General features: G+C 38.9%; 2 protein-coding genes across 2 annotated transcripts; one reads left to right on the top strand and one right to left on the bottom strand.

Moving 5' to 3' along the window:
- Window positions 1-135: 135 nt before the first annotated feature.
- ccdc25 (coiled-coil domain containing 25) lies at window positions 136-3167 on the top strand. The gene is made up of 9 exons (XM_033991479.2): window positions 136-300; window positions 410-457; window positions 539-578; window positions 689-740; window positions 898-973; window positions 1176-1279; window positions 1364-1566; window positions 1832-1877; window positions 1948-3167. Exons 1-9 carry the CDS (start codon window positions 276-278, stop codon window positions 1975-1977), a joined length of 624 nt encoding a protein of 207 aa, XP_033847370.1. The 5' UTR covers window positions 136-275; the 3' UTR covers window positions 1978-3167.
- Window positions 2596-11964, bottom strand: tmem214 (transmembrane protein 214). Its single transcript, XM_033991475.2, has 17 exons — window positions 11743-11964; window positions 10354-10544; window positions 9137-9287; window positions 8755-8889; window positions 8285-8367; window positions 8027-8132; window positions 7258-7339; window positions 7075-7176; window positions 6715-6856; window positions 6337-6428; window positions 5639-5687; window positions 5453-5560; window positions 5237-5354; window positions 5056-5152; window positions 4460-4628; window positions 4038-4189; window positions 2596-3548 (listed from the first exon to the last, which is right to left on the bottom strand). Exons 1-17 carry the CDS (start codon window positions 11888-11890, stop codon window positions 3422-3424), a joined length of 2052 nt encoding a protein of 683 aa, XP_033847366.1. The 5' UTR covers window positions 11891-11964; the 3' UTR covers window positions 2596-3421.
- Window positions 11965-12054: the final 90 nt, after the last annotated feature.

Below are 12054 nucleotides of genomic sequence, written 5' to 3'. Positions count from 1 at the left end.
TGTTTTGTTGTTTTTTTTAAAAATAATTTTAAATAGACAAAAACAAAAACCGTGTACCACTAGAGGGCGTATGCGTAATTTTGCCGTAGATCGTCTGAACAAACGCACCGTAGAAGAAGCTAAACAACAACTTCCAGTTCAACGTGATAAAAGTGACAGCACGGGCTTCTACTCAAAATCTACTGCTTTTTTTTCTCTTTTATTACCCATCAAAACGACAGAGCTGTTCTGTTTCCAGTTTTATTCACTTATGAACTATTTTTCATTCAAATAAGATGGTGTTTTACTTTACAAGTGCCGGTGAGTAAGTTAGCAGCAGTGATCGTAGCCTTGGTGTAGCACTCGTAGCATTCATTTATCAGTCTACTATTAACGCTTTATAACTACTTTGATGTCCTTGTTTCCACAGTTGTGAATCCTCCTTACACTATATACATGGGAAAAGATAAGTATGAGAGTAAGTCATCCGAATAATTCAATTTGGGCTTTTTTTCAACAACATAGTGAAACCCTGACACAGTTTGTTCTCTGTAATTAGATGAGGATTTGATAAAGTATGGGTGGCCTGAAGACATATGGTAAGTTCTTCGTTTTGTATACTAATAAGACCGAAATAAATCACCCTAACTTGTCAACCATATAAAGAGAGATAAATTGATTAGAAATATAACGCGTCTTGTACATTTAGGTTTCATGTTGACAAGCTGTCTTCTGCTCATGTTTATTTAAGACTGCCGAAGGTAGGAGGACCCAGTGTCATAATGTATATGTGTGTGTGTGGGGGGTGTGTGTGTGTGTGTATTAATAATGTGTGTGTGTGTGTGTGTAGTTTATAACATAAGAGTGTTTCTGTAAAAGATAAGTAAGCAAACAATCCTGAATGTCTGAATTTTCTAGGGACATACCATAAATGACATTCCATCTGAAGTTCTAATAGACTGTGCACAGCTGGTGAAAAACAACAGCATTCAAGGTAAATGTTGTAAAATGGACTTTTATGAGCTTTTAATGTAGTTGCTTTTCAGTTGATTCATGCATGTTTGAGTAATTTTGCGTTCTACATTCAAGGCTTGAGTGCTCAAAAAATCTGTTTTCCCTCTCTTACCTTCACCCATTAACCAGACTCTAGGTCATACATGTAGGATTCTAATACTTACAATACTTGTTGTTTCCAGGCTGCAAAATGAACAACATTAATGTGGTTTATACATCATGGGCGAACCTAAAGAAGACTGGAGACATGGATGTGGGACAGATTGGCTTCCACAAACAGAGAGAGGTTTGTAGCCCTGTATCCCATTTCTTTAGTGCCTCTTGCTCCACACTCAATGCACATAATAATAAAAACTAAATTTTTCTCTAGGTAAAACTTGTAGCGGTGGAAAAGAAAGTAAATGAAATTGTGAACCGCTTGGAGAAGACCAAAGTGGAGCGCTTCCCAGACCTGGCAGCTGAGAAAGAGTCTAGAGACCAAGAGGAGAGGAATGAGAAGAAAGCACAACTACAGGAGCAGAAGAGAAAAGAGAAGGAGGAGCAGAAGAAGAAAAAGGAGATGGAGGAACTCAGGTTTGTGTTCTTGTTGAGAAATATTATTTAAAAAAATTTCACCAGCATCAGTTGATTAACCTGCTATCCAAATTACAAAAGATGGTTATAATAACTAGGTTATATTTAAATAAATAAACTGTCAGTTATTGAGAACTTGTCTATAACAGTCTATTATTTGTAGTTATTTTTAACGTTTGTAAATTTGACCTTTTAAATTACTTTTCAGCTATTTTGACTAAGAAGTAATGTGCGTGGAATAACTTATGAATACTGTCTTTTTTAGAAACTACACATCATTGATGAAGTCTGAGAATATGCAAACGAATGAGGTAAGCATTTCTTGTTAGTGTTAAGCAGCAGAAAGATGAACTCCTGATTGACTGTTGACCATTGATACAGGATGGCTATGACTCAGACGACTTCATGTAAAGTGAGAAGAGCAGATCTTGTGGACTGTCAGATCTCTGAACTGGACCCTCTTTGCTGCTTCCACTGGCTGCTACTCTCTGCATCTTTACTAACAAAGACTTTTGGAGATATTTTGGAGCGGATTTGAGCCAATGAGGGACAGCACTGCGACTTTCAACTCGCTGATTGACTCGTACTGCTACTATATATTGAAATAACAAATCTAAAAGGGTTTTTTGTTTTGTTTTTTTTAATTGGCTTTGCCCTTTGTTTGGGAGCACTATTTTTCAGTCTATGCATGTTCAATTTTACTTTATACAGAGAAAACCGTGCCAATTAACACCGCCTACTGAGCAACATTATCACTTCAACAAATAGACAGTGAAAACTGCTAAGTCAGATACCAAAACACCCAATAAAAAGGCTGAAATGAAGTAGTATGTTCCTTACTATTGACGGATCGTAAAATATCCAAACACTTCAGTACTAAAGGACCCCCAACAGTGTGTAGAAAGACATTTTGACCTTGGCTCTTAAGAAATCACAACAAAAACCAGGTTGAATATACCGGTCCATGACTAGAGGCAATCATGCAGGTGCTGTTATCAGACTACTGTCAGTCCAAAAATAAAAGAAAACTGAGACTTAGTTTAGAGCTTTATTACAAATTAATAACACAAAGTAAGACATTGTCATAATTGTTCAAACTTTTTCACATAGAAGGTTAGCTGATCAGAATGGTTTGGTTTTGTCTGAGGCCGACAGATGCGCCACATTGGTACAAAGTGAATGTTTCACGGAAAACACAGATAAAACTCATTAACCTTCAAGTATGAGCACTGGACCAGAGACGCAGCAGGAAGAGAAAGTACTTTGTAAGACAAAGATGAGAACAAGAACAGACAGCTGGTAGGTTCCTTCTTCATTATAAGAATCCAGATTAAATTCATCTTCTGAATAAATATATGCACCAGCAGATCTGACCATATTGACAAATGTCATTCAAAGTTAAAAACACAAATACTGATACCTGAAGTACTTTATGGTCAATAGTGATAACAGAAAAGTGGCCCCATGGTTTGCAGCTGGTGCCTTCAGTGGCTCGGAAAAGTCTGGAATTCCTTATTTGGTCATTGCCCTGCCCTTTCACTTAGTCTTAAGAAAACGCTTTAGAAATTTTTAAATAAAATTGTCTATAAACAATCTACAAACTTATATTTTCTATAAATTAGTCTCAACGCAGAGGTTAAAAACGAACATGTTGAGAAAAAGTAGTAGAAAACTTAGAGGGACAACCTCTGCTTCCAGCAGTGACAAAAAGATTGGTAGAAAAAAAAATTAAAGAAGAAAATGAGGGTCCTTTTCAAGTGGGTTTTCACTTATTGAGTCCAGTCTCCGCTAACGGTGCAGAGGGACCATGTCCCTCAGGGTCAGGTGGGGTCAAAGTAGGGTCAGAGAGCGTGTGTTAGGCTCTTGTGAGCAGGTCTTGGGCCCAGGTCTTGATGGCAGATGTCGTGTGCTGCAGCAGTTGCCACGTGGAGTTTGAAAAGGCCACAGCATGGCCCTGCAGACACGATACTGACACTTCACCACTGCAGGGCAGAAGACATTATTTAGTACCACATATTTGCCTTTCAGAGTACCATCAGATCTAACCCAAAACTATATCAAGCCTAGATTAGTGCTAAACTTTGTCTAAAATGAGACTAAATCATGGATAAGGTAGTTTGAAATAATTAACCACATAAACATATATACAACTGCAGAGGGCACTGTGTACAACCTGAGCATTTACGTATATCACAGTTTGAGAAAACCTGATTTAGGCTATGATTTGAAATAAAACCACTAAACACAATTATAATGTTCCAAATATTTAACAGTACAAGGGTCTCTTGTTTATATGTCTGTAAATATGTTCACACATTTGCATATTGATTTGTTCACCCAGTCATTACATTTTGAATCTCACTCACCATAAGCATTCAAATGGATTGTACAATGTTTTGTATTGTAGTATTGTGAAGGTGTAATATTTGTGGCATTGTAAGTATGGCATTGTGGCATGATGAAGTACTAACTTGCAGGATTCCTGTAGGCTGGCCCATGCTTGCTGTAGCACCTCAGACATATAGGACAGTGCTGGGAGGATGTAGTTGTGATGGATGAAAAGGAGCAGCTCCTTTAAATACTCCAGTGCTCTGAATACACTGTCTGGAGTGTTTGTATTCACCTGCACAAACAGAAATTTTGGTTTGGGTATTTTATTCACTGGCCATAGTGCATAACATCTCTACTGCCACCTGTTCTTGATGGGTAAATTAAGCATAAATGTTGTAAAGGAATGTTTTATATATTCTGGAGGCTGCACAACTGGGTGACAGGATCCCCAAATCCCATAGCAATGAACTAAAAGCTGATCATTGGAGTGATCCAGTAGACAAGCCAGTGGATAGGCTGTCATAATGTAATGACTGATCAGTAAGAAGACCTGGAGACTCACCCATTGAATGACTAGCGGCGTTGTTTCTTTCACCCAGAGGATGAGCTTTGTTGTATTTTCGGAGACATAGACCGCTGCAGTTTTGGCCTTTTCCAAGCCCTGCTCCGTCAGTGGGCCCAGCACTCGCACACACTCAGAGTAATAATATGGAGTGTTTTTCTCCAACCAGCTGCAGGGACAACACAAACACACACAAGGGACATTTGAATTAAGTCAAATCTTAGGAAAATGCCATCATTCTAACCAGCTTGAAATGCAAATAATGGAAATATCTCACAACCTAAAATAACTACAGATGTTATTTATTGATCAGAAATATAAACATTCATTTTTGCTGTGAGTGGGGTCGCCTCTCCACAAATCTAACCTGTAATTTGGCTTGCAAGTCTACATGGAGATTCATGTTAAGGGCCATACTGTGGAACACTAGGCACATCTCCACGCAGCAAGTAAACAGACCCTCCACCAGACAAGTTACATAGTGCCTTTAAGCTTTTTTTTTTTTTTTTAGATGAACCATTAATAGAGAATTTCATTTGTTCTTTAATCTTAATTTTTATCAGTGAAAAGGTAAAACTATTATTTTTTGATCATACCTGAAGCCCTCTTTAGAGTAAACTGTGATTTTGCCCCAGGCCTGTTGAGATACTGCAGTCACGCCTGAGTTACGAAGATACAAGGCTGTGGTGGAATCTGAAAGAAAAAGCAAGAAATAAAAAAATAATATGATGTAAACCCTATGTAAAGCAAAACTTGAATTATTTAGTTTGTGCCGACCTGTAAAAGAACCGTGTGATCTGACATCGTGTGTGATGAAACCAGCCACAAACACAAACAGCACCATGAAGAGTTTGGACCATGGAAACCCTCGGCCTTTCATCTTCACCTGCAGATTCTGGAGCCCAAAAAGAAATGGACTTTAGCTTTAGATTGAACATGTATCAATAATGTGTTCTAGTTTGTGTAATGGTACTTCTGGGCTGTGAGTGTCACCTGACAAAGATGATTGCATTCCTGAAGCTCCTCAGACTCTATGCCGCCTTTCATCTCTTCATTGGTCACTCTAAAAGACTGGATCGTCTCTCCCAGGTTTTTTCTCAGCTAAAACAGAGAAAGCTGTACAATTAATATCAACATCTCTTTACTTGGTTGTACGCATCAAAACAAAACGAGTCCTACCTTTGGTGGCAGAGTGTTCCAGGACTTAAGTAAATGGTTTAACAACAGGCTGAGAAGAGTAGAAGAGAAAATAAATGAGTAAATACAATTAAACATCTAGAAAATGAGGCCATGAGCAGGAGCACACAAGAGCGTTGGGTAGGCCTCACTATGAAACTGATTACTGCTAATATATCACTGCACTCCTAACAATATGCCAACAACAAGCCAGCGGTGTAGAATTATTTCCGAGAATGTATTTCCACACATTTGATCCACTTAATATAAACAGATAAAGTCCATTCATAAAAAAATACCAAACTATATTGCTTAAATTAAAAATAACAATAAATCAATTTGAATAAATAAAGAGCCATCATAAAATTGAAAAAACATGATCTTTTAAGCCAGACTGCTGTATGTAGGCCTATTTAAAGTAGGCCCAAGTCTATTTGATATTTGTTAATGAATCAGAAAAAAAAATCTATGATAATCTCATCTTTAATTCAGTTAAGAAATTATTAATATTTTATATCTCCTATAATTTCCTGGCACTATGAGGGAAAGAGAGCTCTGGTTGGCTCAGAGAGTTCCCACTTGCGGATTTGCATAGACCCCTAAATGTCCCATAGTTAAACTTACTATGCACATTTTACACATTAGGACCAATAAACTTGGGCCTTTATAGTTTTGAGAAGGTGGAGTTGTGTTTATCTTACCTGGACTGTGGTAAATGTTTTGTATAAAGCTGCCTCCAAACTCCCAGACTCTGTACATCCACACATAAACACTCAGTCATACTGCTGAGAAGCTACAAAGACACAAGAAATCACAAAACAAAAGTTTAATTCTGAAATGTCTGGGTTGGGTATAATTATTTAATAAATTACAGGAGCAATACAAATGTATACAAAAAATATAACACTGCTATGCTGACGTCTAGGTAGGACTTAATATGGGTAATAGAGAGGTAGCAGTGTTAGAAACACTGCTACCTTAAAATCTCTTATTTACGAAGCCTGTCTCCAACATCAGCAGCTCATCAAAGGATCAAAACTGGCCCGACCTGTTCTCTACTGTTTACACATGTTTTTCACCTCTCGCTTCATGTCGTCTGGACAATGCGGTGTGGCCCGGGACAGAAACGAAGGCAGATACGTGTGCAGAGTGGTCTCAGGCTTGGCTCCGAACGCTAGAACCTTTAGACGAGGGTACAGCCGCCTCAACTGCTCCTGCAAACTGCACAAACACACGTTTTTGAACTAGATTTCTAGATACTACTTCAGTTGCAACTAGATTATTATTAATGACAGTTGTTGCTTTGGGCACTTCGGATGCACTTTAATTTAATGGGAAAAATGTGATACAAAGGCAACATCTTTTGTACCGGCATGTTCAAACGCATTGGTACAATGACAAATCTTGGGTTACAAGAGATAAACAAAATATACAGTTACCTGGATGATAGGGCATTTTTGGGCATGAAGGCAAAGTCGAGTAAAGGAAAGAACTCTTTAGGACCCATGATGCCAAATCCCTTTGTCAAGTTTACATGAAGTCTAGAATTAACAAAAATAAATACATTTATATACATTTGAATCACAAAATAAATTAAAGTAACGGAGGTAAAAATGACATACAAGAGAAGCCTTTCCAAATAGGCAATGGCGTATGAGGACAGCAACTTTACGCCTAGCACAGGAAGCATGATTCCCAACCAAACTGTAACAAATAACATTGAAGAATTAGTAGTGATCGAAAGAAACACCATCAAAATGCACAGCTGTAAACATGTTTGAGCAAGTGCATGTGACTTTGACATCTAAATTTGCATTTAATCCTGACACAGTGGAGGTGAACATTTGACTGATTAGGTGGGGTCCTCCTACAGACTTGTTTGTAGAGCTGGTGTTTTGACAGAGATCAAATACATGTGCTGGGAATTGTGAAACCACGGACAGTCAACGTGAAAATAACAATTAATACCCCATAGAAGAATGGAAGAACTGCCAACACATATCCTATTTAAATAGCTATTGTACCTTTCCTTGTTTTTAAAATGCTATGTTTGGTAAAAATATATTAAAATGTTTAGTTTCAGTTTCATCGCATTATCAAAGTTCCTCATTCACATCGATGCAATACGGCACTTGTCATTTTTCTTGAATGGTATTGCATATTGTATAGGACAGAAATCACTGTTTTTAGGGGCTCATGGCGGTGAACCGATCCTCAGGAGTAAAATTAGGTCCCTCTAACTAGTCATCTGCAGTTTATATCATTCATTAGTGTCACGTTTTAGAATTACATTGTCCCAAAGCAATTCCACTAGTTATGCTAATCAGACCATAAGAGCATATAACACTATGTATGTGTTAAAATGGTGCATGTTTGCTGACAGCGCTTCACCTCGGAGTCCTTGGCTGAGGTCATAAAACCCGGCCTGGCCCAGCGCCCACATGATGGTCAGACACTTCACTGGACGATTCTGAACAGATCGCAGCAGCTCCAAATACTGAAAACAGGAAAGAGGCCGACTATTACAACATGTATTACAACACCAGTGACATCAAATAGAAATGAAACTTGTTTCGCAAAGCAAGTATTTCACTAAAGCATTTGACATTTGTACAAAAGACGTGCTGACAGCAGAACACATGCACTCACCTCGGTTAGGTTTTGAGTTGCTATTTTGGGCTTGTCCTGAAGGATTGCCTGAATGCAAACTCTATAACCATACAGCGGCTCTCCTGCAAACATAGAAAGTTAATGATAAGTTTAAGGTAGACTTTATTCCTCTCTGCATTTCACCCATTCTTAAATGCAGTGGAAACTTGGGCAGGGTAAGGAGCACCTACATAGTTAGCCTATTGTTCAGATGCACAAATTTAAAAAAGTTTTGTAGAGTTGTGCCGCTATCAAAACACTGAACAGAAACTGAAATGTATTAGATATAAAACAAGTATAAAATATGCATTCATTAAATCACTGTAAATACTTTAAATGTCTTATATTTTATTGCATACATATTGCAGGGTTAGTGTCGTTTTAAATCTAGGGGGAGACTTTGCCAAGAAACCAATCAATGCTAAGAGGAAAGTAGTTGCACAGTATTTTATGATGATGCCAGTGTTTACCTGACTGTCGGTCCAATTCCCTGAGCATAGTGTAAACACAGTGGTCAAAGAAATCTGGCAGAGCATCACTGCAGCGCCCCAGCAGGCCTTTGATCACGCCCTTCAGCTCCTTACTTGTGAGGCAGTATGGGTAATCTGGGGACACAACAATGGGAGGAGTCATGATTATGCCATCTATCAAATCAAGATAGTCATCTAATAACAATAATGATAATAATACATTTTATTATTTGGAAAAAACACAGTGAGTATGAAAATTTTAAAGTTAATTCTGGTTTGAACAGGCAGTCAGTGAAGCTGGTACAGGACTAGGGTGATACGAGAAGCAGATTGATCGTAACAATTTGTGTGCACATTCTAGATTGATTGCAGCATGCTTTACCATGAGCGTAGCTGCTGAGGGTGGGCTCCGTCTCTGGGGCGGTCAGGTGGAGGTTAAGGTAACCTGCCAAATCTTTGACCCAGACAGAGGGGTTTTCTGGGAACAGCGTCTGACTGCGGCTCAACTGCTGCTTCAGGTCCGACACATCCAGCTACAGACACAGGGACACAAGGGAAACAAGCAACCAGATCAGAACTTCATACAGAGCAGGCATTATGAAGGGAGATGATGGATTCAAAATATATATTCAAGTTATATTATGTTATCTCACTGTTCATTTTAAAGGTACTGTAATGTAATGTTCACTCTTTATTAGTCATTGCTATTAGTTATAGTCAGTTCACTATTTTATTTAGTCATTATATTCAATTATGTAAACTATGTAATCTGCACTAATGTTTGTTCTTGAGTCTTGCAGAAAATGTCTTTTGAAAGTGCAGGATCCCACGGGAAGAAGGTCACGGTGAAACCGAAACATCATGGGAGGATGTTTTGTGACCTTCTGGAAATGCAAAACAGAATATATTTCTCTGTGAATTTCGTCATATGTTTTTACACTGCTTGCCCCCCCCCCCTTTAGATGTGTATGTAACTAGGGTTTCCTAACTTTAATAAAAGAGGTGAAAGACGGTCTGGGCCCCAGAGAGGGTGGTGGTTTGTAACTGGGGTTTTTTGCCTCTCCGCTCTTTCTCCTCAATATTGAGACAAAATAATCTCTCTTGTCTTCTCTTCTCTTTTGAACTCTAATATAGGTTGTGAACCTATCAGGAGACCACACAATAACATGTGACAGTGTGCCTCAAAGAAAGCTTTGGAGAGTACAGAGCAAAAAATAACATAGCAGAAAAGAAGGCAATTGTCTTATGGAAAGCTTATAAACTTTTGCAACATTTGGAGGGGGGGGTTCTGTTTTTCCTTATTTTCTTTTTTAGTATTCATCAAGGGTTGTTAAAGCCAGAAGGTTTGCCAAAGCAAGCTGGTTAGATATTTTTATGCCGCATGCCCTTCCACTCATAACCAGTAACATTCAGTGACAGAAGAGGGCAATGGGTAGAGTGACTGAAGGACAAAGCATGAATGAGGATTCAACCAATGACCTTCTGCACTAAAGGTGAACACTCTACTGCCACCCAGGACACTGGTGGTTGTGATTATTTGGTCAACTATTACTAAACAATAAATGTTATTAACAACTCAAGAATGTGTTGTACACTCACAGCTTTAAATGCGTCCTCCAGGCTCTTGTGCTTGGTCGGGGAGGCTGAATTGCTGGAGTTTGCCTTTTTGGTCGGTTTGGTGGGTGCTGGTTTCTTGGTTTGAGGTTCAGCTGGTGGTGGAACCTGCTCTTTGTTCTGTTTCTTTGCCATTTTGTCAAAGTTTTCAAACAAAGTCTCGGACATCTTCACAGCTGAAAGAAACACGACGGAGGAATGGTCAAAGTCTGAGGCTAACCAAATAGATTTGAGCTGTCCTCTCATAAACAATGCACTGCGTATTGCTTACTCCCTCCCTTCATGAATTACATAATGAATCTTAAGTCCTCAACAACTAAGTACCAACAGTATTTTAAGTATTTCTAGAAAGAGGTAACCAAATGACTCATATGCAAGATAATGCAACCTTGTAGAATGTATTCGAAAATATGTAATAAACCAAAACTAAGACATGTCATGTCCTTTATACCCAATACAAATCTATCTTTAACAAGTTAAATAGCAGAATAGTGGTAAATACAACCAACTGATTCAGTTAACTTTTAAAGAGAAAATAGCACCGTGAATATAGTATTTAAATAGTTCAGATCTTTACAGTACTGTACACATATGAGCAGCCCATGGACATGACAGGTGCTGACAGAGGTCACCAGTTGCTCACTTTTCACTCTGAAGCTAAAACTGTTTCTGTCCCATAGACTGATCTGTCCACTACACAGGAGAAGATGCCTTCAGTCACATTACAGTCCCTGTGTAAATGAAGGATGGAAACATGAGCGAGAACTGATGCTTCTGGATACAAGGTCTGACTTGAAACTATAAACCCCATCAGAACATATGGAAACGCAGAAGTCTATTTAAGAATATAATAAAATATAATTTTTTATTTTTCATCACACATATTGTGCATCTGAGTCACTCCTCGTTGATAAAACCACTAGATAAAAGACTCAAGGGGAAAGGTTGCTTCTTCCAATGATGACGCTGCTCTGTTGACACTCTGCTAACATCGTGCTAATGTATCAGCACATCCTCCCGTCAATAAAACAGAGACTATACCTCTAATAAACTAAACCCTTCTTTTAGAAGAAAGCAAAAGGTTGTAAAACATTGCCCACGGGCCAAAAGGCTTTAGTTATTTACACATCAGTAGCTGCGCAGAGGAAACGAGACAAGCTAGCACCATTTCAGTAGTGTCCCGTAAGTGTACTGTTTATCATTAGTTTCATTGAAAAGCTTAGGAGGGTTTAAAGTGGTATTGTTTAGTATCTGTATGCAGCTGGCCTCACAGATAGCCCTACATTTCAGTGAACTCGCTCGTTATGTAAAACGGACGGGCGGACGTGCAGACAGCGGCTAGCGGCTCGGAGCGGCCCGTGATAGTTCACTCACGTTTGGATGGCTGCTGGTTTGACTCGCCCAGCGCTTTTCGAGCTCCGTTTTTCTTATCGTTGGGGTTTTTACTCCCTCCAGAATTATTACTCTTTTTCCCTTTCTTCACCAGCTCCCATTTTCCAGCGGGCCCATTGTTTGAAGCCATTCTTTGTCCAAAAGCGCAGAAGTTTGTGGACTGGTGAACTTCCCCTCTTCCTCACTGTCTGTTGCAGCGTGAACCAGCCGGGATCATTTAACGTCAACGTGCCACGTCTATCTGACGGCGTGACGTGGACATTTGAAAACCATCGTTTATGGCCTTTTTTAATG

The sequence above is a fragment of the Periophthalmus magnuspinnatus genome, chromosome 24 (genome assembly GCF_009829125.3).
Source record: "Periophthalmus magnuspinnatus isolate fPerMag1 chromosome 24, fPerMag1.2.pri, whole genome shotgun sequence".
NCBI lineage: Eukaryota > Metazoa > Chordata > Actinopteri > Gobiiformes > Gobiidae > Periophthalmus > Periophthalmus magnuspinnatus.
This window is presented reverse-complemented; position numbering and strand designations above follow the sequence as displayed.

Bases quoted from the DNA above. Each gene is read 5' to 3' on its own strand.
- ccdc25 (XM_033991479.2), top strand. From the start codon at position 276: ATGGTGTTTTACTTTACAAGTGCCG. The intron at 1,280-1,363 runs GTTTGTAGCCCT...ATTTTTCTCTAG, and splicing joins GCTTCCACAAACAGAGAGAG to GTAAAACTTGTAGCGGTGGA. The intron at 1,878-1,947 runs GTAAGCATTTCT...CCATTGATACAG, and splicing joins AGAATATGCAAACGAATGAG to GATGGCTATGACTCAGACGA.
- tmem214 (XM_033991475.2), bottom strand. From the start codon at position 11,890: ATGGCTTCAAACAATGGGCCCGCTGGAAAATGGGAGCTGGTGAAGAAA. The intron at 8,133-8,284 runs GTGAGTGCATGT...TCCTGTTTTCAG, and splicing joins CAACTCAAAACCTAACCGAG to TATTTGGAGCTGCTGCGATC. The intron at 4,190-4,459 runs GTGAGTCTCCAG...CTGTTTGTGCAG, and splicing joins CGCCGCTAGTCATTCAATGG to GTGAATACAAACACTCCAGA.